Source organism: Mustela putorius, unplaced genomic scaffold (genome assembly GCF_011764305.1).
Source record: "Mustela putorius furo isolate JIRA1106 unplaced genomic scaffold, ASM1176430v1.1 tig00000129_pilon_pilon_pilon, whole genome shotgun sequence".
Taxonomy (NCBI): Eukaryota; Metazoa; Chordata; class Mammalia; order Carnivora; family Mustelidae; genus Mustela; species Mustela putorius.
In genome coordinates, this window is record NW_025421290.1 from 45,121,901 (window position 1) to 45,148,630 (window position 26,730).

The following is a 26,730-nucleotide window of genomic DNA, read 5'->3' on the forward strand; positions in this document are numbered from 1 at the left end:
GAATCAAGCACCCCAACCACCTTGATCTGTGCTCACTGCTCTCACCTTCCCCTCCCCAACTCTTCGCACTGACAGTCAGACACAGAGAACCACACGGCAGACCCGGATCCCCCGGGGCCCACCGTGGCCCCAGTGCTGACTCGCCGGCTACACGGGGAGCCAGTCCCGCTGCGCCGGCGTCCTCTCGGGCAAGTGAGGAACACTGACTCCCCTGAATGGTTGCTATACGCCTGCCACAAAGTCAGCACCCAGATACTTCTTCAGATGACCACAGGTTAGAGCAGGCAAGCGATATGCTAACTCCAAAGTGCTCCATACCCAAGTGCTATTATATCCTGCTGCCAGGGCCCCAGCTTTGCCCTGAACCCCAGGATTGTTTCTTTAAACCAGACTTCTAACACGTCTACTGATAACTGGCCCAATCCTGACATCTGTAGAACAGATCTGACCAGTCCCTATTCTAACTGAATCTCCTTTGGAGAAAAGCAAGTGGTCTTGCTTTTATTTATTCCATTAATACATTTCCCGGGGGCCCTACCTCAGTGGTCTTCCAACCACCCGGAACCACAGAGGCCACTTTGTCAGGGAAAAGACCATCCTAGGCACTTGTGCCTGTCAGAATATGAGGGGGGCGGGGGGGATCTTTAATAAAATCCTAATACACGCATCAAGACTAAAACCACCTTGGGGAACCTGGGCAGCTCAGCTGTCATGGTCCCTGGGTTCTGGGATCGAGCCCTGCATCGGACTCTCTGCTCGGCGGGGACTCCGCGTCTCCCTCTGCCAGCGCTAGTGCTCGCTCGCTCGCTCTCACCCTCTTGCTCTCAAATAAATAAATATTTTTTAAAAATCTCAAAATTCATGTCATAAAAAAGAATGTCAAGAAAGATTACAATTGGGAACATCCCCAACAGTGCCCATTAAAAACCAGGATTCACTGGTGCAACTAAACTGCCATTAGGCTTAATAAATGTTGAGATTCAGATAATTACAAATCACCAACTTCATTCTTAACCTCTGGCACAGATGAACAAAGGGACATTTCTATGAACATTGCCACAGCGGTGCTTTTAGGAAAACAAGATCTACCAAGAGAAAATGAAGTACGCTGTGCTCTACGACAAAAGGCCATGCGACCATCTCAACGAGGGGGACGTGTATCGCCATGGGCAGATCTTGCAAGGCATACAATACAGGGCTACGTACACTATGACACCAAGTATGTTAGCTCTTAAAATAGAAACAATGGTATGGGGACGCCTGGGAGGCTCAGTTGGTTAAGCTGCTGCCTTTGGCTCAGCTCGTGATCCCAGCGTCCTGGGATCGAGTCCCACATCGGGCTCCTTGCTCGGCAGGGAGCCTGCTTCTCCCCCTGCCTCTGCCTGCCATTCGGTCTGCCTGTGCTCACTCTCTCTCCCTCTCTCTCTGATAAATAAATAAAACCTTTAAAAAACAAAAAAAAAGAAAGAAAGGAAGAAACAATGGTATGTGTTGCTTATGAATAAATACAAAGTAAAGTATAAAAACATGTACCCAAAAATGTGTACCGCCTTCAGGAGAGTGAAGTCATGGGAACGGGATCAGGATGAGCGGTTCGCCAGCAAAGCTGTACTTTTAAGCAAAGCTGAGTACTGCGGCGCAGAACTACCGAGCACGTCGGGCCGGCGCGAGCGTGTGTGCGTGGCCGTTCCCCGGCTGGCTCCACACGCCAAGAACCAGCCTTTCCTCCAGATCACGACTCTTCCTGGGGAGCCCGTCAGGACCTCCTGCAGGCACCGCCACTTGCTGGGGCAGCGATTCCAAGCACACCCCCAGGGTGTGTGACCACAGAATGCTCTTCCGACCAACCGCGCTGCGGCCTGCCCACCCGGGGCAGCACTCACCTCCTTGACAACACTGTAGGCCTTCGCCACGCCCTCCCGCAGGTCCACGGGCTGGTGCGCTAAGCGGTGATGAGGGAACCTTTTGATCTTCTTGGGCTCAATAGAAAGGGTCCCAGGAGACACCATGTCATAAGCGGTCTCTGCTGCGGCCTGGATCGTTTCACCAGAAAGTAAGAAACGCATCAGAAGACAATCTGCAGAGCTGTGCTCCAACAACGCACCTGCCACCGGAGCCGGGCAGAGCGGGGGGACTCGCAGGCTCTACCGCAGGCGTGTCTGCAGGCCCCGAGTTCTCCCCGACAAAAACTGAGCACTTCCGTAACAAGAACATTAAAGGGAACGCTAAGTATCTGGACTGAGCAGACTTTCTCAGTCCCTCCTCTCCCTCCGAGAACCCTCTCCGTGTTACCAGGTTAATCGACAACGCCCTGTCTGGGACACGTGCATGAGGTCAACCGGAGTCCAGTACTTAGCAGGACAACCCTTACTGCATCTCCTGTCCGATCTGCAATGCCTCCTTCACGTCTAGCTAGGATCTAGTCTCACTGATGAGGCAAAATAAATCCCCGACTGACTTAACGGTTACAGTTGAACTGAAACGGGCAAGCAAATTTGACACTGCATTCCACTGTTTTATTCTACCAATTATTAACACCGGAAAGCTGAGCAATAAAAAAAAAATAAAAATAAAAAAATAAAAACAAGGAAAAAAATCCCCACAAAACCCAATGATATTAAATCATCATGAATAAGGTATCTATTCTCAGCATTTGGTGTATTTCACAGTATCTTTGTAAAAACACAAAAATCCCAGCCATTTTATTGTAGCGTTTCCTCTCTGTATAGAGTGAGGCGGTCGGTGGCGAGATACCTGTATGGTCTGAACCATCCTGTTTGTGAGCTCTAGCGCAGCCATCGCTGTTGAGGTGCCGAAGGAGGCAGCCCCTCTCTGGAAGCCTCTGACGATGCGGCCGTCCTTCCGGTACTGCTCTATCGGCAACCAGACCAAGTCCTTTAGGCCTTGCACTAGAACAGCAGTCACCAGAGAGAATCAGCGGGACTGCGGGAGCTCCGATCTCGGCTGTCATTCCAACCCTGGGGTTTTATCCTCAAATGGGACGCAAAGTGCTCTTACAGGTGTGTAAGACCACACACAAAGTTTTCCAGAAAGATGGTCCTCACACAGACTGTCCCAAAGACACTCATAATTCCAAAGGGGTTAAGAATCACAGATCAAGCAAAATAAATCATCTTTTGATTAAAAAAAACACTCACCTAATTGTACTAGTGAATGCATAGGCCCAACACCTCCCAGGATTCCTGGTAGCTGGTTCTTCTTAATGTCAGTAAGCCATTCGGTGATTGCATACGAAAACAATTTGTCAACACCTAGCAAGCTAGAGCAAATGACTATTAGTATACAGAGAAGAGAAAGAGATTTGTAGGTTCAGATAAACTGGGGAGTTTTTTTTGTTTTGTTTTGTTTAGTTTCAGGGGTAGAATTTAGTGATTTCATCAGTTGCACAGAACACCCAGTGCTTGTTGTATCACGTGCCTCCTTAACACCCATCACCCAGCTACCCCACCCCCACCCCTCACCCCCGTGCCCTATAGTAACCCTCAGTTTGTTCCCTACAGTGAAGAGTCTCTTACGGTCTGCCTTCTCCTCCGTGTTATTTCATTTTTCCTTCCCTTCCCCTATGTTCATCTGTTCATCGTATGAGTAAAATCATATGGTATTTGTCTTTCTCTGACTTAGTTTGTTTATATAATAAGTTGGGGGGATTTTTTTAACTTAAAAGAAAATGTACCAATTACGAGGACAAAATATTACAGATGTTCAATCTGAATATACATAAACATATGTACACATATGTATAATCCAGCTTAATGTTAGTAATTTCTATAAAGCTTCAGTAACATATATGAATGTGTCCTTCCACTGCTCCTATTTCTTGAACACCTAAAGCTCTAGTACAGGAGTGCCTGGGTGGCTCAGTTGGTTGAGTATCAGACTTGGTTTCAGCTCAGGTCATGATCCCAGGTTCATAAGATCGAGTCCCACATAAGGCTCCATACTCAGTACAGTCTCCTTGAGATGCTCTCCCTGCCCCCCACATGCGCACACATGCTCACTCTTAAATAAAGAAATAAAATCTTCAAAGCTCTAGCACAGGATTAACTCATTGTCTATAATTGCCACGTAGGTCTCAGTTACTATGAACCATTATGTTGTGAAATGCCAGTCCTCTTGCTAATAAATAAATGAATTTATGACCTTGGGAAATTCTTAAAAAATAACTACAGCTATTTTTGCAAAATACTACTCTAGTCAAACTACTACTCTCTCAGCATAAAAAGTAGACCCTAATCAGTAAGCCTCCTCCACGAATGAGCTCTCTGCACAGAATACTGTAAAATAATGATTAATGTTTGCTAAGAAAAGTCAATGCCTGGTTTGCTGTAAACTAACTGCAGTCACTATACCATAAAACCTCATAAGATAAAAACCGACCTACCCATGCCGGTAGAAAAGCCTCTTCAGCTTCAGCTCTGAGCAGTTTAACTGGGCCAGACCAATCAGAATTCCGGCCAGGGTACCCTTTAAAATTCAAAAAAGCCAGATTAATGTGTAACTGAGCGACCAAACATTTAAAATAGTGGTCATTTGGACAAGTCAAGGTAGTATTCATCCATTAATGCAGCTAAAACACTTGAAGTATTTACAGCAAAAAAAAATATATGCAATAATATATATTACCCAATTTATACTAAATTTTACTCATGGGTAAAGTAAATAATGTTTACTTTAAAAACAGAATTAAATTTTAAAATCTTGCACGTCACTTCAAACATATAAACCATTACAGAAAAAGTTTAAAAATTAACTCCATTAGAAAAGATAACTTTGTAGAATATATTTATACAAAGTTTCCAAACCTGATCCATTGATACGTGTTTGCCATGATAATCAAGTCGAATAGGAACTTCTGATGTGAATCTAAATTCTCTGAAGATAAAGAAAGGAGGGGAGTTATTTATATTCAGAAGTACCTGTGGTTGAAATTAGATATAAATTAAACAGTTCAACTAGGTAATAAAAACGAACCATAAAATAAATAAGGTGACTATCTCGAGGCCTAAATAAAGGGCAATGTCTTTTGGCTCCACCTTTTCTTAAGGTAATATAACAACTAAACGAATGTTAACCATCTTATACACTGTATATATTTTATTTAAATTTTCTCACAAAAAAACTTCCCCTAGTTTACTAATGTTTACCTTAGAAAAATTTATTCTGGCAGATATTCTCAATTTATAAAGAATAATAAAGGCAACCTTCAAGATCAAACCAAATAATATAATCATTTCCAAGAAGTAAAAAAGAGAAGAGGTAAGGGACTTCTCTCAACTGCGCCATGACGCAGAGCGCACCAGAAAAGCCAGCCACGAATCCCACTTTTACCAGCTATACGTGTAATCATGGGCAAGGAACTTAACTCTGAGCCTAAACGTCTTAGTCAATTTTTAAAATGCCACCCTTGTTGGTGAATTTTAGTGAGCATCCTTGAAATTAATGCTTATAAGCAGGATACTGACACACAACCACCAATAGTATACATCAAACAAAAGGAACTAACTTCCCAAAGCTGGACTGTAAATTGGACTTAAAACACAATTTTTCTACAGAATTAGTGTCTGCATTTATATCCTAAGCCATTCCCCAAAAGTCCAATTTAACACACAGTAAAATGGAAAAGCTGTACTTAAACATCAATCATTACAAGAACCTGGGACCCCAGGTCATCCCTCATCATCCAAACACGTATCTCCACTTGGTTCTCTGGGCCTTTTGGTTCTCTTCCTTTCTCTGTTTTCTTCATGGCACATAATATGACAAATCACGTATGTAAATTATTTGTAGGCTCAATTATACAGGGAATTTTTCTCGACCTTGCTCACTGTGGCATACACAGAGCTCAATAAATATTGTGGGATGGCTGGCAGACATCAGGCCATCACTTAGAAAATGCACTAGATTTGGGATTAAGACCTGTGTTCTGGCCTTGACTCAGCCACTAACTGTGTGGTCTTGAACAAGGCAACGTACTTCTCCAGACACTAAAGTTCCTCGCCCGTGAAGTGAGTAACCTGGACTGTATCACTGACTACTACTCTAAGCCTTCTAGGAGCTTGTGAGAGTAAAAACACAAATCCATAGCTATTTTAAACAGTCTAATTATAAAAAAAAATTTACCTAAGTGAGGCTATGCATGCTGAATAAAAAGTGTCAAATTTCTCCACCTGCAGGCCAAAACTGTTAACAATTCAATTTCTTTTGGACTGGTTATCCAGTGTTCACAAAAAACAAACCAGGAGTTCATGTGTGATTAATATAAAATGAGAATTTGAATTATTACTTACGATACACAATTTTTTGTAGTTAAAAAAAAAATCAAAGATCAATGTGGGTAAGTAATTAAAGAGATTCTTCTTTCCTGGTGAAATGTTTAAAACTGCCAGAGATCATTTACAGGACCCTTCCAATTCTCATGTTATTTTCTACAGTATACAAGTATATAAAATCTCTATTTTCTACAGTATACAAGATATATAAAATATGAAAGCACTTTAAATAGTTAGACTGCCCACGTAGGGCCATGCCCAAAGTCTAACCTAAAGTCAGCTTGAAAAGCCAGAATCTGGGGGTGACTGATGTCAGCCGGAGTACGGAAAACGAGGGGAGTAACGAACGGCTCCTCACAACACAGATGGCTTCAATCTTTCTTCTTCCTCCTTCCAAAAGAGCCAAGGCTCCAGGCCCCCCATGAAGGGCGGGGATAGAAGGAAGATGGGAACGATGAACAGGTCTAGAAACGAGGGATAACTCCAGCGTGCAAGCAGCTAGCGGAGTGGTGGGCAGGACAGCGGGAGCATGCGGGCCCTTCCCGACAGTGCCAAATGAGCCAGGGAGCAAGCGAAGGGCCAGGAAAGACACAACAGTCATTGGGAAGGGCAGATGCAAAACCAGACAGAAAATGCCCTTCTGCACGTGGGAGAAGGAAAGCACAGGGAAACCGAAGGGAAGCCAAGGTGTGTGAGGGCAAAGAGGAAAGGGCATCATGTTTAAGGAGGTACAAATAAGCCAGTAAGAGTGACCCGGAAGAGCGGCAGTAAGAGTGACCGGGAAGAGCGGCAGTAAGAGTGACCCGGAAGAGCGGCAGTAAGAGTGACCGGGAAGAGCGACAGAAGGAAGAAGGTAGGAGGAAAAGGACATTCCTGCTACAGAATCAGGAGACACGACTCCTGAACCAGGGTTACCATGTGTAATCAAGGGTGCAGTGCACGTGGAGCCCACAAATAAATAAAGACACCAGTTACTATGCAGCAGTGCAAAGAAAAGCTGAAGTAACCTCATAATTAGTGGTGGATAAACATGTTAAAGAACCTGCAAAACACTAAAATAATTTCACGTGTCATCAAAATTAAGTGATTTACCTAAAAAACACGGGCTGATCACTAAATGATGCCTCTTCAGCTGAGAAGTCCTTCTCTTCCTCCCCATTCACCACTCCCACTGAGTTGGCACCATCATCTTGGGAAGGTTGCTTTGGCCCAGGGAAAGAAAGAACTAGATTCGGCTCCTTGGAGGTGCTTAAGTGCCTTGGCAAACTGCAGGTGACATCAGCTCCAGGAGACTTTTTAACTGAAAAGGTAATGCGCACATTAGAAAAATTAGGAACGCTTCTTTAGAGCAACCATTTAAAATTCATATGAATTTAACTTGTTTTGCTGCATTTAATAAACACCATTACTGCTAGAGAAAATTGACTTCTACCTTTTAAATTATTACTCTCACATAAACAGCATTTGCAAAATATAAAAGCACATTTATATAAATGAGAATAAAGACTGTCAGTACACTCCCAAAAAGGCCTCATAACAATCAAAAATCAACCCAAGTACTTGTTATAGACTTTTTCCAACTATACATATTTAATACCTTCTGGATCTGGAGCCATTAGAAGCTCTACTTCTGTAGAAAGACTTGTGAAGAAATCCTTCAGGAAGAACAAGGCATCCTAAAATGAAAAGATGTAATTATAACCAAAGGGCAGGCACAGGGGCGGGGGGCCTGGGAGGGGGACATCTACTTCTGAAACTATGAAGTATCTCAAAGTCCAGTATTTTACTCATTCAAAAACCACTATAATTTTTTTGAGTTCTTCATCTGTGTGAAGCACTGTTCCTATTCCCCCCATCTCTCTCTCTCTCTCTCTCTCTCTCTCTCTCTCTCACACACACACACACACACACACACACACACACACAAATTCCTTGTTAATTCTCACAACTCTGAGAAAGTTAGATTTGTTAAAATTAAGATACAGAAGTTAAAGATCACATAGCTATTTCTTTCTTTTTTTTTTTCTTTTTCCACACAGCTATTTCTAAATCAAGTACATACTGGTTTTCTCAGAAATGCGGCGCCCTTGTTCTCGGACACCAGCGCTCCGTGTGAACCGGCGGCAGAGGGCGTGTCACCGCCGTGAGGAACAGCAGCCGGCCGGCCTGGACACAGGCATGTACCTCGCAAGTTCTTACTGCCATATTTCTGCCTTTACCACTATGTTCTATTGCCTTAACACATTTTCTCCAACGGACAAGATACTCAAAATTAAAATCCATAAAATCACCCAGTGTGGTCTCTTCTGAAATGGTATCATAACGAAAATGCACGGACCTGTCTTAATGCTGTCCGAGCGAGCCACATTTGCCAGGTATTAGCAGCTTCGTTGTACTCACCTCACTCTCACCATCTGGAGATTAAATGCCTATTCTTCCTTCCATTTAAAAAAAATTCTCAATTAATATAAAGCATCACCACTGTACCAAAATGCAGTGTGGTGGGGAAGTAAAGGGTCATATTTGGTAGCACGCCCTGAGTCTGGTCATTCCAAAGGATCTAATCAACTACTACTAACGTTTACCAGAGGTATCAATGACGAAAGTCAGAAAGGCATTTTTTCTAGGTAATGCGGCATATGGGAGACTGAGGGAGGGGACTGAAGAGCAAGGACATGGTTTCCACAGTACGGAAACGGTTTGGGTTCTACAGTAACGCAGTGGGTTTATGAACTGCCCACTACCTTATGCTTCACACTTATAGAAGTGTATTTTGTTACATTACATACATTATATATCACCCAGGTATGTGTGCATATATACAGACATTTAACATATGTGTATCAAATATTAGATGTTTCAAATGTAATAGTACCTAAAATATTATTCTTTGACCACTAGATGGTGATATTTTAACACAATAAATACTTGGACTCTATGCCTTCAAATAACACAAGAGAAAATTTCCAGATATAAATATGCTCTTAAAAAAAGGGGGGGGGCACCTGAGTGGCTCAGTGAGTTAAGCCTCTGCCTTCGGCTCAAGACATGATCTCAGGGTCCTGGGATCGAGCCCCCACATCAGGCTCTCTGCTCTGGTGGGAAGCCTGTTCCCCCTTACCCCCCTCCCCCGGCCTGCTCTGCCTACTTGAGATCTCTCTCTCTGCCAAATAAATAAATAAAATAAATAAATAAAATCTTAAAAAAAGAGAGAGCGAGAGAGAGAGAAGACCATAGAGACAGTGGCTTTTATCTATTTTCACTACAAATGCACAAAACAGAAGAGGAGATATTAATTGTCAGCATTTCAATATGCTCTCAGAAGTTTTAATTTTGGTATTCACGCTAAACTCTTTACAACTCAATAAAACCACCTGATTTTAAAACTAACAAGACACAAACACTTCACAAAAGGGTGCACAGGCGCCAAGTAAGCGTGTGAAAAGACGCTCAGCATCGTTAGTCCTCAGGGAAATGCAAACGAAAACCACAATGAACACCAAATAAGACCGTTAAAATTAAGAAGACAGTGTCAGGTTTGGTCAGCGTGTGAACCAGCAGCAGCTCCCTTTAAGTTCCTGGGGGAAGGGATACCAAGGGTCTAACCACCTTATAAGGGAAAACCGGCAGCTTCTTACGATGGTCAAATACGCATCTGCCTCATGGCCTGGAAAGTGTTTATGATAACCAAGACAAAGACCACTTGTACACAACCTCGTAACAGCTTTATTCCTAAGAGCCCAAACCAAGAAAACCACCAAATATAAATCACATAAATGGCTACACAAACTGTGGCACGGCCACACCAGGACATCCGTCCTCAGCAATAAAAAGGAACGGACCGAACAGAGGTGAACAGCCACGCCTCCGCACAGGTGAAGCTCCCGGCTCAGGAAGCCGAACACACTTCCATTTACACCAAGCTGTGGGACGGAACGAGCTGACCTATGGCGATGGAAAGGAGACCAGTGGTTACTTGGAGGTGCTGGAGGCTGACCATAATGGGGCACAGGGGACTCTGAAGGACACAGAAAATGCTATTTCAACTGGTGGAGTAGTTATTCCAGTGTATCTGTCACGCTGTACACTGTACACCTAAAATCCGGCACTTTATTGTATGCAAACTATACCTCCACAGAATCAACTTCTTAAAACTTTAAAGAAATGTGGTTTTTGTTTTTGTTTTCTTAATAAATTTAGGCTATAGTTATTTCTACCTTTAAGAAGATACGAACAGGGGCACCTGGGTGGCCCGCTTGGTTGAGCAACTGCCTTCAGCTCAGGTCATGATCCCGGAGTGCTGGGATGGAGTCCCACATGGAGCTTCCAGCTCCGTGAGGAGTCTGCTTCTCTCTCTGACCTTCACCCCTCTCATGCGCTCTCTCTCTCTCTCTCTCTCAAATGAGAAGATACTAACAGTATCCTCTATCACATGACAGAAGTGTTAAAATAATTAATTATAATGTCATACTCAATCAAGCAATGATGCTATGAAGCCACAAATGTGCCCACTAGTACTGCTACATAATCACCGTCTCAAACCTCAGCCAAGCACATACTTCCCTTACCAGAATAGCCTCCCATCTCCTCTCACAACCTGAAATGGGCCCTCAATGCCTTTACACAAATCTTAATGCAACTAACTCCACCACTTCCCTTAAGACCCATGGCAAGTGTCACCTCCTCCATAAAGCCTTTCCTGATTACCCCTCATTCCTCTGAACTCCCTGCCTGGCTCTGGAACCCCTTCTGCTGCCACACATCCCGCTATGCGTATCTTTACCACTAGGACTCACCTCAGAGTGTTAAAAGTCCTCTGTTTTATGTCAGTCTCCACCCCCATACAGAGATCTTTGAAGATGGGGATGTTCACTTATCTTTGTGTCCCCAGAATCCTGGTACAGGACCTGGGACAAGGCTGGCATTCGGCAGATCATTTGGGACTAACAAGCATATCTTCCCCGCACAGATTTGTACGCAGTGCTACACTGAAATGGACACCAGACAGGGGAGTCAGGAAATCTGGCCTCTTCATAGTTCACAACTAAACTGCCTAGTTACATGACCGCCTCATCTACTTACCCTTTCCCAGATGAAAACTGTTCCTTCTGCCTAGTGTCCTATGGGCATGCCGAGCTTTGGAAACAATGGCCCTGAACTTAAACACCAACACAGCTTTTTTGAAAACATGAGAAAATAGCATGTTGCTTTCATACTCACTATCTATGATCTATTTAAAAGAAATAAAGTCAGGGACATGCTTGGGGGGGGGGGAACATTATGCAAAGCATTATCGTTCTTCAACTGATTTGTTTTCAAAAGAAAAAATGGAGAACAGAAGTATCTGGTTTTCTCTTCAGATGACCACTTGCTCTCTCAAACCAAAGCTCGTCAATCTTAGAAGGTGCCAGTCCGAAAGGACGTTTGCGCAATGAATCCACTGGCACACGCCTGCGAGCACGGCTGTGCCCCCCTTGGGTTCATCTTGGGGAACGATTTCCCGCTCCTCTTCAGGTCAGCCAAAAGAATGAGTTCCCTGCTTTCTCAAAGATTAGTATCTCCCCATTTCAAAAATCATAATGCTTTATAGTTCTAAGAAGAAATTAAGCTCAATATTTAAAAAAAAAAAAAAAGCCTATTAAAGAAAAATGGGTAGGGCACTTGGGTGTCTCAGTGGGTTAAGCATCTGCCTTTGGCTCAGATCATGATCCCGGGGTTCTGAGATTGAGTCCTGCGTCAGATTCCCTGTTCAGCAGGGAGTCTGGTTCTCCCTCTACCTTCCCCACTGCTCATGATCTCTCTCTCTCAAATAAATAAAATCTTAAAAAAAGAGAAAAAAGAAAGGAAAAAACCTGGGTTTGCTATGTCTGGCAAAGTCATGCCATAAAGAAGTCTCCCACTCAAATTCTTGCTCACACTAATTTCCACAGATCGAATTTCCCATAAATGCTTGACTGTAAAACTATACAATCACGGGCCCATGTATGGATAAGTCAAAATATGGGTAGCCAAAGAAATTCTTCTCATAAGGAGAGAAAATAAATCTAAAGAACCACTGGCAAGTCCGTCCTACCTCAGAAGCTACAGATACTAATGTGAAACTGTGCTGAACTTCGGTGCCTCACAAGACAGTTTTTCTGAGAAACTGCCCATATTTTCACAAGATGATCATTTTAATACCTTCTTCCTGAAATATGTTACGTATTTCAATAACAAGTCAACATTACTGAATCCGTGCCACGTAAGCAAACCAACAGTGCTATTCCACACAGACTCTCCTTCCCCATCAATGTGCGGCAAACAGAGTTCAGCCGTCTCAAAAGCAGACTACTTTGCAAACTCCATTTATCTGCTCCAGGTGTGACGTGCTTCAGTTAATAAGAACAACAGTTAATACTTCTGATCCTTAACACCAAGCTAAATATTTAACTCACGCAAGTCTCTTCTGATCCTTATTTTTTAAAAAATGATTCTGTATCTATCTCTACTACTTTGATTTTATCAGTAAAGGAAGTGAGGCTTGGAGAAGTGACTTGCCTAAAGCCCCCAACTAGGGAAAGAGAACTGAGGCGTTAACCCCAATGTGACCCCAGCGGACTGAAGAGCATCAAGTGCTCACACCCCCTGAACCTAGTTTGCCCAAGCGGCACCAACTATCTTTTAAACAGTGGAGTTAAGGGAAAACCCGGGACAATTTGATGGAAATGCTTGCTCGCAAAGTGGACTTCTTTGGGTCTTTCCACAAATCTGTTGTTTGTGACCTGTTCACAGTCACAATGAGAATGTGACCGTGACAAAATAATTTGTCATCTTGCCCAGGGCAGAAGGAATTCTCTTCCAGGTGCTGTGGTGAAGAGACAAACGCTCGGATCTTTCAATCACAGACATCAGGGACTCGTTTCCTACACCCTGAAAACACCGGCGTACCTGCCGCAGCGCGCGTCCGGACACGGGACAAGGGGAAGCAGGGACCGAGCGCTGGGTCATGCGGACAATGAGGAGACCGGAGCAGAGCATCTAATCATGTTTACTCACCAACAGTTCAGATTCCAAATGCCTGATGAGTCTGCCCTGTTCTTTACCAGCAGAATTCTTCAATTATGTGATTCTCGTAACAGTCAAATAACAATAAACATTTTAATTCACCTATATTAAATCCCTCCTTCTGAAGCTGGGACACAGAAGCAGAATTCCACACGCGACGCTTGCAGTACAAACCTGGTCGATATTGAGGCGAAGGGGCATCAGAGACACTCGCAAGCAGCACTCCTGCGGCGACCGGCCGGACTCCGGGCGCACGTGCAGTGCTTTCACCGTCAACTACGAGAGAAGAACAACATTTTTCTCCAACTACATTACAACCTTGTTTTCTTTAAAAAAAAAAAAAGAAGAAGAAGAAAAAAGAAACAAAGGAAAAAAGTCCCATTTGTTACAGGAGAACTGAAAGTGGAATTTTCCCCCTTTTTGTTTAAAGGCCTGAATCACACCCTTCTGGGTCACGCGCTCCCCGAAGCTCAGGATACGGGTTCTCCGTAGTGGGAAAGACACAGACGACAGTGTGGTACACGCGCTTCAGGGTCCGCTGGGCCCCCGGAGCGAATTCATAGGGCCACCCTCCAAAGACAGCTTCTAGGACCGTTTTCGTCCAGCAATCCTGAGTCAATCATTCCTACTCCACTACAACTCACAAACTGTCAGAAATCTGGAACACTTCCAGCAATACTAAATATTCTGTGTAGATCACCATGGACTTCCAGTTTGCCTCGGGTATCAATACACTGACAATTATAAAACAGACCCTAAAAGCGACATGTAAAGTAATTTTTAAATAATAAAACTTTAAGCGGCACCTGGGTGGCTCAGTTAACCATCGGCCTTCAGTTCAGGTCATGATCCCAGAGTCCTGGGATCAAATCCCACATCCACTCCCTGTTCAGCAGGGAGTCTGCTTCTCCCTCGGCCCCTCCCTCCAGCTCATGCCCACTCACTCTGTTTGAAATAAAATCTTTTAAAATTAATAAATCCTTAAACAGAATATTTAAAAGGTATTTTCATATTAATATAAAAAAAAAACTTCGAATTCCCCCATTTCAATCTTCTGCATTTAGATACAATAAACACACTTTTCCAAAATGAACATAGAATAGAAAATATGAGGTCTTAAATCTCACCATGTTGGAATGAGCTTTTCGAGGCATTTCTTTACTGCAATACAGGTACAAAAACTTATTCATTTGTGATGTTGCCAGACGGTCTCGAATTTCAAGATCCTGCACGATGAACACCTGCCGGGAGACTGGGTGCTCTAAGAGGCCAGAGTCACACTCTGGCTTGCAAGGCGGGTAGACCTCATGCTGAAACTTCACCTTCACAGAAAAGAAGGAATACACAACAATTTTTACCCTTTATTTAAATTAGATTTCTCCTTTAAAATGCAAAGTATCACCCATCACTTTCGTGGAATTCTCGGGTTCCAATTCCACTTTCAGAGAACAGAACATTCCTTCATTTGTTCACTTTCTTCATCTATGTGTGTCCACCACACAAGGATAAGCTCGGCTGACATCTCTTATTTGATCTTGGCAAAATCCCTACCCTTTTCAAGCAAAACTCTCTCTAAGAATACAGAATAATACACAAAATTATCATCTTGCATACCTATGAAATTGCTTGAAAAACAATCAGTGGAGATAAAGTTCAAGTTCCAAAGTGGGGCAAGGATACAATGAAATCGTCACTACGGTATTTCCCCATTAAGTACCCTACTATGTGACACCTGGCACAATCCCAGACAAGCTGAAAGAACTGAATGCACAGGATGTCACTGGTGACCTGGACATACTGGTCTCTAGACATTCCTGATGGACCTGACACAGGTCCTATCCAACGGCAGCCCTCCCAGATAGCTACTCCAGGGGAGCTGTTCCCCAAGTGTGGTCCTGGGAAAGGTAATATCAGAATCACCTGGGAACTCATTAAAAATGCAAATTCATGGGCCCCACCTCATACTGATTCAGAAACTCTGGGGCCCAGCAACTTGTGTTTTAACAAGCCCTCGAGGGGATTCTGATGCTTGCTCAACTCTGAGACACACTCCTCTAGGGACAGCCTGGGAAAACAAAAACAAAACAAAACCCCTCAAACTTCTTGGAACATTTGAGAAAGAAAAAGCAAAAGTTTTACAAGACCCCTGCATTTTTCTAATCCAAAAGACTGGGACTTACGGCTTAAGACCACCAGGCTGGGGAGTAACCAAGGAACCCCCATTAATGCTCCTATTGCAGTGCCTTTTTCTTTTCAAAATGCCATCTTACCTTGCTTAACTGTATTTCCATTAAAAAGTCATGGTTTCTTCCTTTTCCCCCACATACCATGTTACGTCCATGCCTTGTGGGAGTGTGAGAAGGTGAACTGTGGGGACTGCTATAAATGGAAAAATTGAAAAAGAAAAAAAAAATCCTTTTGTTAAAGGAAATATTTAAGAAAGGCAATGAGTAACCTCAGGAAAAATAGCAAGATAAAAAAAAGAAAATAGGATTACAGAACTATCAAGACATGGTCACAGAAGGTATTTCTCTATATCAAATCTTAATGCTTTGGAGGCCCGGAGAACATGAATTTTATTACTGCCACTGTGACAATCATCTGCCTGCTAAATATTCAGAACTACAGAAAAACCTTACTATGGTGTTGGTGCTCATGTAACAGGACACAGAAAAAGGAGACCTCCTGAGAAGTTCCTTATTACTTCAGAAACTCCCTACAGTCAGAGTACAATCCCAATCAATACCAAATCAGAGTACAATCCCAATCAATACCAAAAATAAATAAATAAATAAAATCACTTTTTTTTCCTTGAGATTTTATTTATTTGACAGAGCATGAGTGAAAGAGCAGAAGCAGGGGGAGCAGCAGATTCCCCGCTTAGCAGGGAGTCTGATGCACGACTTGACCCCAGGGCCCTGGATCATGACCTGAGCCAAAGGCAGATGCTTAACTGACTGAACCATCCAGGCATCCCTAAAAAAATCACTTTTTTTTTTAAAAAAGATTTTATTTATTTATTTGACAGAGAGAGATCACAAGTAGGCAGATAGGCAGGCAGAGAGAGAGAGAGAAGCAGGCTCCTTGCTGAGCAGAGAGCTCTATGCGGGACTCGATCCCAGGACCCTGAGATCATGACCTGAGCCGAAGGCAGCAGCTTAACCCACTGAGCCACTCAGGCACCCCAAAATCATTTTTAATTAGAAAGTCTCTGCACTGTTGTGCCAACGATTACCACTCCCTGAAACCTTTTCTGATCCTCCCACCCTAAACGAGAAAGTTCGCTCCCACTGCACCTAGGCGGGCTGGTCCTCTTCTAGCTCCACCGAACAACACACTCATTGAACAAGTACTTCAGGAGCACCAACCCTTTGCCTGGCACTGCTGGATGCCAGACATTCAGGGCCACACCTGGCCCCTGCCCCCTGAAGCACAGATTTCACTTCACTGCCCTCATCTGCTTCCATAATGGCCCTTCTGAATGCAGGACAAGGTCTGGGTCTTTTTTTTTTTTAAGATTTTATTTATTTGAGAGCAAGAGAGAGTGAGCATGAGAGACAGCATGAGTGGAGAGAAGGAGGGGCAGAGGAGAGGCAGAAGCAAGCTCCCCACTGAGCAAGGAGCCTGATGTGGGACTTGATACCAGGACCCTGGGACCATAGCCTGAGCTGAAGACAGACACTTAACCCACTGAGCCACCTAAGTGCCCTGGGTCTTATTCATTTTAGTGAATGTGCCTCTAATACAGGCTCCAACACATGGCAGGTACCCCCAAAATTTTGCTGAACGGAAATCACTTAAGTCACCATATTTTAGTAAATATACAAACAATGCAACTAAGTTTACAAATGAAAAGTTTTAATATTAAAAGACTAACATTTAAATAATGTAGTTTTCAATACTACTTTATTAATTATTCTTAAAATGACAAATCCTAGGGGGCCTGGATGGCTCAGTCAGTTAAGCGTCTGTCTTTAGCTCAGGTCACAATCCCGGAGTCCCAGGATCAAGCCCCACATTATCTGCCTCCCTGCCCAGCGTGGGGGAGTCTGCTTCTCATTCTGCCCCTCACTCCAACCGTGCGCTCTCTCACACGTGCTCACTCTCTCTCTCAAATAAATAAAATCTTTTTTAGGGGCACCTGGCTGGCTCAGTGGGTTAAAGCCTCTGCCTTCGGCTCGGGTCGTGATCCCAGAGTCCTGGGATGGAGCCCTGCATTGGGGGGGGGGGGGGGGGGGGGGTTCCTCAGCAGGGAGCCTACTTCCTCCTCTCTCTCTGCCTGCTTCTCTGCCTACTTGTGATCTCTGTCTGTCAAATAAATAAATAAAATCTTTAAAAAAAAAATCTTTTTTAAAAAATGACAAATTCTTTTTCTAGGAAAAGACTATAATGGTCTGTAAAAAAAAAAAAAAAAAGCAAAACAAATCAAAATAAACAAACAAAAAAAAACAACAAAAACTTATGTAGAAATCAACTTACATGTAACTTTTAGCTGGAGAAGTAGGAGGGACTGTTCCAAAATCCTTTCCTCCATAAAGATGCCAAACAAGAGAGACTTCTTTAACAACATAGCGGACGATAGGGATGGGAAAGTGCAATGGGGCTTTGCTCGTGTCCGTCTTCTTAGCGGGCTGACTAAAGTAATTCTCTCTTATTACAATTGCATCATCGACCATCACTTTTACAACTGGCTCTTCCTCCTTCTCCTAAAATAAACAGGGAACACACATGGTCTGGTCTCAGTAGAAACCACCGATTATGCTGCAGATCAAGATTTCTTGATTCTGAATTCTTCCTAACAACAGTATCAATATATGAAACGGGCAAGTGGTGATATTAATCATCACACTGGATGGTCCGCATTATTCAGCATCAAATGGACTTTCTATATAAATCATTCCACAAGGAGTCCTTCATAGTCTTCAATCTAGCTTTTACCATTTGATAATAAAAAGGCACAGATTTAGTAGGTGTGTGTGGATGTGAGTGTGTGTCTGGTGTGTGTGTTTATTGTTTAATTCAAAGTCAAGACTACATTCCAAACTTGTCATACTTCAACATATGGACCAAATTACCATGATCCTAATAATGAAATCATCCTGAGTTTGACTGCTTTTATTTTTCTTAATTTCCCAGGATGCAGTAAAACAAATACATTCACCAAGTCACTACTGAGCAGTTTAGTATGTGTATGTGCTAAATGGCGATTTCATGAAGTTCAACTCCAGCACTTAACTGATCTAGTGAGCTGTGCATTCTTACATCCAGGCCATACTTTTAAATGCAAGCAGGACTCTCACATGGCAATTACACTTATCAAACACCCATCAGCCTTCACACACCATGTCTTACCTTTCCCAGTTCTTGGACTAGCAACTCTGGTTAGCACTCCTTTTGCCATTTCCTTGCCCTGAGGAGCTATCTTAACTATGCACAACATCTGTAGTTTGATAATCTACGTAGAAAATTTTGCCCTGAAACTAATAATACACTATATGTTAACTTGAATTTAAATAAAATCTAAAAAAAAAAATCGTTTTTAATTTTGCAAATATTGAGCATTCTTCTCTGAGTTTTAGAGTGATGGGTCACAGAAATAGTATAGCAAACATTTGCAAAGCCTCAATAATAAATCACAGAATGAAGTCGCTGTGAACTGCCAAGAGATATAAAAAAAATCTGAAGACTCTTTCTCAAGTACCCTTTGGTCATTTCAACTTGTAACACTACCTTAAGGCCTCAATTATAGCATCCATTTATTACCTGAACGTTTGCTCTTGGTGCAAAAATGATGCAAAAGTCGTCATTCTCCGTGGGCACACGTGCCATGGCATCACTAACCGAGTGGTGTGTGAAGGAGGTGTAAGGGGGGCCAGGCTCCTGCGACACGTTCCCACTCTCATCTGGAAACAGGAAGAGGTCTGAACAGCATGGCTCCTGAGTTTGAGATTTTTCATCCAAAACACCTAGGTAAAAAAGAATACAACACTCAATTTTGGTACATTTTGAACAGTAACGCTTAGTACACATTTTAACCACGTGTGAGATACACACTACGTTGAAATGTTTTCACCTGTAATACCTCACTTATTTCTTACAATAACCTTCCCATTACCAATAAAAAGACTGACAGTAAGTTTGAAGTTCTCTAAGAGAACAGTAAATGATGGTCTCATAAAGTCATAGTGAGGTTCCTCTTAGTTATTTCACATTAGAGAAGCTCTGAAATGGGCAGCAGCTTGTTAGTGTGGACTGGAGTTTTGTTTAAGCCAGAACTGCACACTGACAACTCTGTCCTGTGAGTGGGGATCTGTAAACTTCCGGAACAACCAGTTACATCTGGCAGTGCCTCCCCTAAAACTATAGGAAATCTCTGCTTAGAGAGAGACGGGTGGGGGGAAACAGTGGCTAAGAGGGTCTTTGGCCCGGGAGCAGTGCCCTACAATAAAGAGGCTACTCTCTGGGGCACTGGAGACCCGAACGGGCCACGTGCTCGTAGGTAGCTGTCAACGTGGTTCACAAAAGACTGCATGCGTGCCAAAATCTGTAACGTGAACATACATTTTTATGCATTTTTAATACATATTAGATCCACTAATTCTTTCTCCATTCCATTAGTCATTCCAACCACTGTGATATGGACTGGGAACATGAAGATGAATAAAGTAATGTTTTAGCTTCCACAGGCTCACAGGCCCGATTTTAAATTTTTCTGCGGCAGCACCTTGGACATACTCATCCTTTATAAGTGCCCAGTGCACCTGAATATTGAAGCTGCTCAGTAAATATTCGTGAAACATTCTTTCCCACCTAAGTAGGTTAGCTGCTAATACAATGTAATACATAGGAAGCTGTAAGTTCTTGTGTTTCCTGAGTTCTAATTTATGCTAAATTAGAATAAAATCAACAATTTAACCCTAAACTTTTATAATACCATGAGATAATTTTTTTTTAAAAAACTAAGATTTCAGAACATACAGAAATGACTACATTCATCCAATTAGAAAAAAAAATATTCTGGCCAATTTTTTCCAATAAGAAGGGAGCCTGAGCTGCAAGATAATTAAGGCTTCTCTGCATGCTTCTGTGCCTCTGTCAACATTCATGACCTTGCCAAGACTACCTTCTCTCTCCCCTCCACATACCTAAACCCCAGCCACTCTTTTAAAAATTAAGCCAATTCCTCTCACTTTCACTGAAATCTCATGAGACAATTTCAGTCCCTTCCAACTAGTAGATGAGGACGTGACACACGTCGAAGCCCTTTCTCACGTCATGTCCTCATCACTCTAAGTAAGAACATCAGTCTGGCTTAGTGCCGATCTGTGTTACGAAACTCGAAGCTAACAGAAAAGATAAGCTTGGACTTTCATTTAATCTGGGCCCCCACAGCACCCTGGGCCAGTGTTTGTGTGTGGCCTGGATGCTGGATCAACTCAAGCCTGAGTATCCACCAAAACGCAGACTTATTTTTTCCTTAATGGGTGACTTACTGCAGAACTTGTAAGCATACAAATAGCATAAGCCTCAAGTGAGGCCCCAGGACTCCCGGGGAGGAAGGCCAGCCAGTCCTACCGTTCGCCTGGGCTTGCGCAGACGCGGCGGCCTGCTGCAGGTCAACCTCCTCCATGGCATCACTCATCAAATCGCGTAACATCTGCTGGTCTGCTTCAGGAAGTACTGGACCTCGTGAGGAAGAGCGGCCACTGGAATCTACCTACAGCCAAAACACCTAATTAAAAATAACGGAAAATGCTCTAAGGAGCAAACTACTCAGCATGGTGTTGTCCTAGAAACACACGGCATTTTACTAAGACACCAGAAGCAGGAACAGCCATCGTTCCACCTTCTGCCGGGCAGCGGCTGCATTCTAAGTGCGTGGCCTCATCATCACCCCAACAACTACTGGCAAACAGAAATGAATGTGCCATCATCTCAAAGCCAGCACTGAGAGCCAGGGTGGTGGAGAGAGTGCATATTAGCCAGAGAAGCTAAGAACAGTGTAGTGAGGCCTGGGGGGAAGCAGTCTCCTTCTGCAGAGTGCTCCAATCTGGGGGCTTCCCCAACTCTCACCCCATGGACACAAAGCCGCTGGAGGACGGACGTGAAGGGTAAGGAGGGGCATAGACAGCGGGGGAAATCTACCGCGTGGGGACTCAGAGGGTTCAACTCCAGCACGGGTGCTTAAACATTTTCGTTAGTGAACTGTGGGTTCATTAAATCCAGACCAGGCTTTTTAAATGGGAGTATGACTCTAAAATGAAAGATCCAATTTGAAAGGGATAATTTAAAACAACTTTCAATAAACTGGGGAATGTCTTTAAAAAGAAAATAAACAGCAGAGAGGGAGTGTCATGAACTGCCTTCTTATCAATGAGAAGATGGCAAGAGCAAGGGGTCAAAACCCGAAGCAGAACTTGGACGAAGTGTAGGAGCATCTGAACAAAAGACAATGCAAGGCCAGTCAGACCCTTACTAGAGGCTCCACTATCTACGAGACTGAGAATCCCGTTCACAGAGCAGGCCATGAGAAAGAATGAAAAAGCACCAAAAAGGTTAAAAACGCTAAACCAACCAGACTTTGTTCAATCTATGCATAAGAGAGGACAGAGAGGCGATACTTGGGGACATAAGAAAGCCCTGACCCATAAATAAAAGTATCTGAGTTTTGTTGCTATTTCTGCTACTTAATTTGGGCAAATGGCCTAATTCTCTGGGTTTTAACTTATTCATCTGTGAAACAGATGATAATCTTCAACCTTTATCACACCGAATTCAAGGAAATCACAAACGAGAAAATACATTGAAAACCGAAGAGAATCATATGTAACCAGCAAAAGATTACGTAAATCTTCCGGTAATACTACTAGCACTTGTATCTATCCTCTCATAAGCAGTTTTACATACGACTGCCATAGAACAAGCGCTTGTGCGCTACAGGTTTTCTTTCCTCCTGGTGGGGAGATGAAAATAATTCAAGTCTGGAAGATAGGATTCTGTTGGCTGAGAATATTAATGTTCTAAAACAAGGAATACCAAACGGTAGAATGGTTTTCCAAAAAGGCCTATGGAGTCATCTTTCCAGACCCCTCACTCTGAAGGGAAAGAACAGATGGGTGATTTTTCAGTTTCCTTTCTACCTCAGGACTGTCATAAAGACCTCGCTGATGCATACACGTCACGCATGTGACTGCAAGGTGTCCAGGGTGAGTTAGTTCTAATGAATCACGTTGCTGCCTATACCTTCATCTTTCTCTGAGGGGCTCCAGGCTTCATCTCCACCTTGTTGGCCACATGTAAGTCCCCGTAGCTTGCAATGTACTGAATGAGATTCATGAGTGCAGCACAAGAGTCCGAGCACGTTCTGATATGCACAATGTCACTGGAACAGTGTAGCTCAAAGCGTGGCTCAGTCTGGACAGACATAAAATAAATGAACAGGTTTTTTCAAACAAGAGTAGAAAGTTCTTCTTTTGCCTAGGCTTACATTACATAAAATAGAATTTTCCTTGCCACAGGAAATGTATATTTATAACTATATCCTAATTTGAAAATATTTTATTTTTGACCAAAATAATTTTATATATATATATGTGTGTGTGGGTTTTTTTTTTAATTTTATTTATTTACTCATGAGAGATGGAGAGAGGCAGAGTGAGAAGCAGGCTTCCTGCAAAGCAGGGAGCCTCATGTGGGACTCTCTCCCAGGACCCTGGGATCATGACCTGAGCCGACACTTAACCAACTGAGCCACCCAGGCGCCCCGACCAAAATAATTTTACAGTAAATTCAATTCTTTAGTCTCTCCTATAAAAAAAAATAGAAGTAAAAATTTCCATTTATTTTAATAACTTACTTGTTCTCCATCGGAATCAGATTTCACTGCAGTTATGGTTAATTCCAAAAGCCCCATATCCATCACACGAACATAATCTAAAATTTTTAAGTTAACAAAATATCTGAGTAAAGCCTTCAAAAAATGGGTATCCAACCAAAACGTAATAAAACTAGCATCTTTAAAAAAAAAAAAAAACTAGCATCTCTTGAAAATTCATGGCAATTAGTGGTACAAATATTTAGAATTCAATGGAAATATAGTTTCATCCTTAAAAGTCCTATAATTCCCTTTATTTTACTTAGGAACAAAACAAATCTTCCATTAAATACAGTACATGTAATCTGATAAATTTAACTGATATTCTAAGGACAGTACAACTTCAACTGATATTTTATAAGATCCTTAGTTCAATAGCATTATTCCAGAGTTCAAATGCTCTAAAATATTCACATATGAAAACTAAAGAACATTTATCTATCTCAAATGTTTTCACCTCTTACCTCTATTCAGATTTATAGTAACAGTATTACACTTGTCAGACAAATGCAAAGCAGCTTCATCCAAGATTATTCTGAGGAAACAATATTTAAAACATCCAAATAATTAACTCTGAATACATGATGCGTGATCATGACATACTTTGTTGTATCATTCTTCTGATATACAAGTTATCAAAGTCCCATGTAGTTTCTTAAAAGTGGCGTCTAACATTTCTTTAAAACTCATTATTTCTGAGTGCTGGGAATATTTAAATGGTGTTAAGAATGAGACTGAATCGAACTGGAGGGGAAACGAACCATGAGAGACTGTGGACTCTGAGAAACAAACTGAGGGTTTTGGAGGGAATGGGGGGTGGGAGGTTGGGTGAGCCTGGTGGTGGGTATTAAGGAGGGCACATATTGCATGGAGCACTGGGGGTGGTGCATAAACAATGAAATCTCAGAACACTGAAAAAATTAATTTTAAAAAAATTACATATATACTTCACACCACTCACAAAAATAAAATCCAAATGGATCCAAAAAAAAGAGAGACTGAATCATCTGCTCCAATTAATTTTACATTTTCAGCATTTTTTAATAGTACCCACATTCAGAAGATCTAAATTGTGAAAATAAAGTGCTATCAAGTAGTGTAGGAAGTTTAGATTTGTTTTTAAAAGTAAACCATCTCAAGAATCCATTTCATCTCTAAAAATAAGAAACAGTGATAAGCAGAAGAGATAGGATGAATCGTTGGAAAATGAAAAATTGAAAACCTGGATACAGGGACATGACTATGAGCAAAAGAATGCTGATTTTTACAAAAGGCTAGGGCGTCAGTCAAAGAAGTTAGCTCAACACCAGATAGCACGTTTGGAAGAGCTGCATTTGGGAGCCAGTCAAGTTTGCGCAGGCACCTGAGAGTAGACGAGGATTTGTCCAAGGCAACACTACTCGAAACACTGAAGGTTTCCACAGTGAGAAGAGATCGGATCGGCAAGTGAAGAGGTCTAATACCAAAAAGAAACAAATAACATCAGTTTGCTGCAACAACAAAAATTCCCTTAAAAGAACATTTTGAACCTTAATTCTACAATCTGAATTACATATTTTTTTCAAAACTTGGCACATATTTTGAATAAAGCTTTACTTTGTTCCATTTGCGAACTGACCTATAATCAAGGGCACAGCCCCAGAGATGCACATGGAAAGTTGTAAACGAAGTTGGAGGATTATATCCCAGAACAGGTTCATCAGCAATGTTCAAGAAGTATAAAATCTACAAAAACAAAAATATAAAATGCCCTGCTTTAGAAGGGAAAAAAGGTTTGATAGGATAGCCTTAATACCAATGTAAAATATCTCACAGAAAAAGCAACCATTTGGGGGGGGGTGGCAGAATTTAATGCTAAAAGGAAAAAAATCATCATTTTGAAGCAATTCATTTTAAAAAGTATTTGCAAAACCACTCCTGAGTTTGAAATGAAGAGCGAGCCCCATCCGACAACTGCAATGCTACAAAGTCTTGAGAAAATTATATCTTGTCAAAGATACAATTCATAACAAAATCATTATACAAACTAAAGTATGTATAATATGCTTGCACATTATTTTGCTTGGGACAATTCCTGAAAAAAATAAATAAAACTTTGCTGAAGATTGCTTACACTCCATCTGGTTTTCTATGTAACCCACTTTTGGGAAAAGCTTTTTTTCCTTAAATTATACCTAGTTCAGTCTGAAAACCAGACTGTCTTACCAACATCTACTCTCCCGTATTTCTATCTAAATGAGGTTAGACTAAATCTCCTCCTTACAACTGAGGTCAGTGTTCACACCAACTACCTCTCTACCCTTGCTACAGAGATCTAGATCTCCTCAGGTTTCCCAAGTACTTTTATGAAAGCACTCTGAAAACCTGCAGGTATAAAAATATTTTACTATTTTCTAGCACAAAGAAAAAGTTCCTCTTTCTAAGGAAAATGAACAATAATCACAGTGCACTAATTTTCATTCTTAATAGAAAAGAGCCAAATGTATTTCATTAATCAAACACTGTAAATTAATTACAGAAATCCTTATAAATGCCTCGAAGCACGTTATTGGCCTAGGGAGTAATGACACTTTAAGGAGTGAGGACAAATCAACACATCATTGGTCGCTCCCCTATGCCAGGTGCCCTAGAGGGTCTGGGACAGAGAGTCTCTTCCCTTAAATGACTTAAAAGATAGGTCTGCCTTTGAGATGTTTAGGGTCAAAACTTGAAGTTAAAAAATCAATTTCATTCTGGAGTGGTGATAATGTTCTATTTCCTAACCTAAGAGGTGGTTATATGGAGTATTTACTTCCATGATAATTCAGTGCACACTGATCATCTGGGATTTGCATCTCTGCAGTGTGCATTACATGTCAGCATCAAGTAAAGAGCACACTGGTATGCGCGTAACAAGTCTTACCTGCTCATGCCAGCTGAGCCCGGAAGGAAGCATCCTGTGCTGCAGTGTGGCTCCTTTCAGCCCCACAGCAATGAGAAATTCCTATAAAAAAGTTACACTGATCACCTACATAATCCTCTTATTCAAACTTAAAAAGTTTTTCTAATAAATATGTTGTCTTTCATGCAAACACTTTTAGCTAGTAATCAAATGAACAGCAAGTCTTTAATGGTATAAAAGTACAAAACACAAACCTTTGTATTGGACTCTGACTTATCAGATAGTATTTTAACTGCAACAGAAAGCATATTCAAAGTGTCTCCTGCAACGCCATCTGTAGAAGTTCTACTGAGGCCATCTTCCTCAGAGGAATAAATAGTAGGTTCCAACCAGTGTGGGCGGGTTGAACTGGGCAGTCGTGTTTCTGTAGGGAGAATCACTCCATCCACCACACCTACATCAACAACAAGGTGACAATAAAACAAAATGATAACCAGACATTAGTTCACAGACTTTCACAACTCAAAACAAAAATCCATATGCTTCCACTGAATATAATCCTGGAGGTAAAAATGACCAAGCACCAGCTACACATTAATAATCGGTACCTCTCTGCTAATGTTGGTATGACTGATAGTACC

The 26,730-nt window shown here is 42.1% G+C and overlaps 1 protein-coding gene across 3 annotated transcripts in view; it reads right to left on the reverse strand.

The window, feature by feature from the left end:
• Positions 1–26,730, reverse strand: part of ATG2B (autophagy related 2B) — a 78,934-nt gene that overhangs the window by 6,707 nt on the left and 45,497 nt on the right. For 2 of the 3 annotated variants that reach the window (XM_004754730.3, XM_004754729.3), the window contains exons 22-41: positions 26,344–26,543; positions 26,111–26,191; positions 24,827–24,933; positions 24,572–24,664; positions 23,673–23,743; positions 23,191–23,267; positions 22,578–22,748; positions 20,910–21,051; positions 19,098–19,300; positions 17,814–18,040; positions 15,605–15,713; positions 14,462–14,656; positions 13,509–13,610; positions 7,888–7,966; positions 7,383–7,590; positions 4,824–4,893; positions 4,403–4,485; positions 3,159–3,280; positions 2,755–2,909; positions 1,884–2,033 (exon numbers count right to left, since the gene is read on the reverse strand). In XM_004754730.3, the coding sequence (XP_004754787.1) occupies positions 1,884–2,033; positions 2,755–2,909; positions 3,159–3,280; positions 4,403–4,485; positions 4,824–4,893; positions 7,383–7,590; positions 7,888–7,966; positions 13,509–13,610; positions 14,462–14,656; positions 15,605–15,713; positions 17,814–18,040; positions 19,098–19,300; positions 20,910–21,051; positions 22,578–22,748; positions 23,191–23,267; positions 23,673–23,743; positions 24,572–24,664; positions 24,827–24,933; positions 26,111–26,191; positions 26,344–26,543 (2,645 nt within the window). The remainder of the gene's footprint in view (positions 1–1,883; positions 2,034–2,754; positions 2,910–3,158; positions 3,281–4,402; positions 4,486–4,823; positions 4,894–7,382; positions 7,591–7,887; positions 7,967–13,508; positions 13,611–14,461; positions 14,657–15,604; positions 15,714–17,813; positions 18,041–19,097; positions 19,301–20,909; positions 21,052–22,577; positions 22,749–23,190; positions 23,268–23,672; positions 23,744–24,571; positions 24,665–24,826; positions 24,934–26,110; positions 26,192–26,343; positions 26,544–26,730) is intronic. The other variant, XM_013057417.2, reaches the window with a different exon arrangement.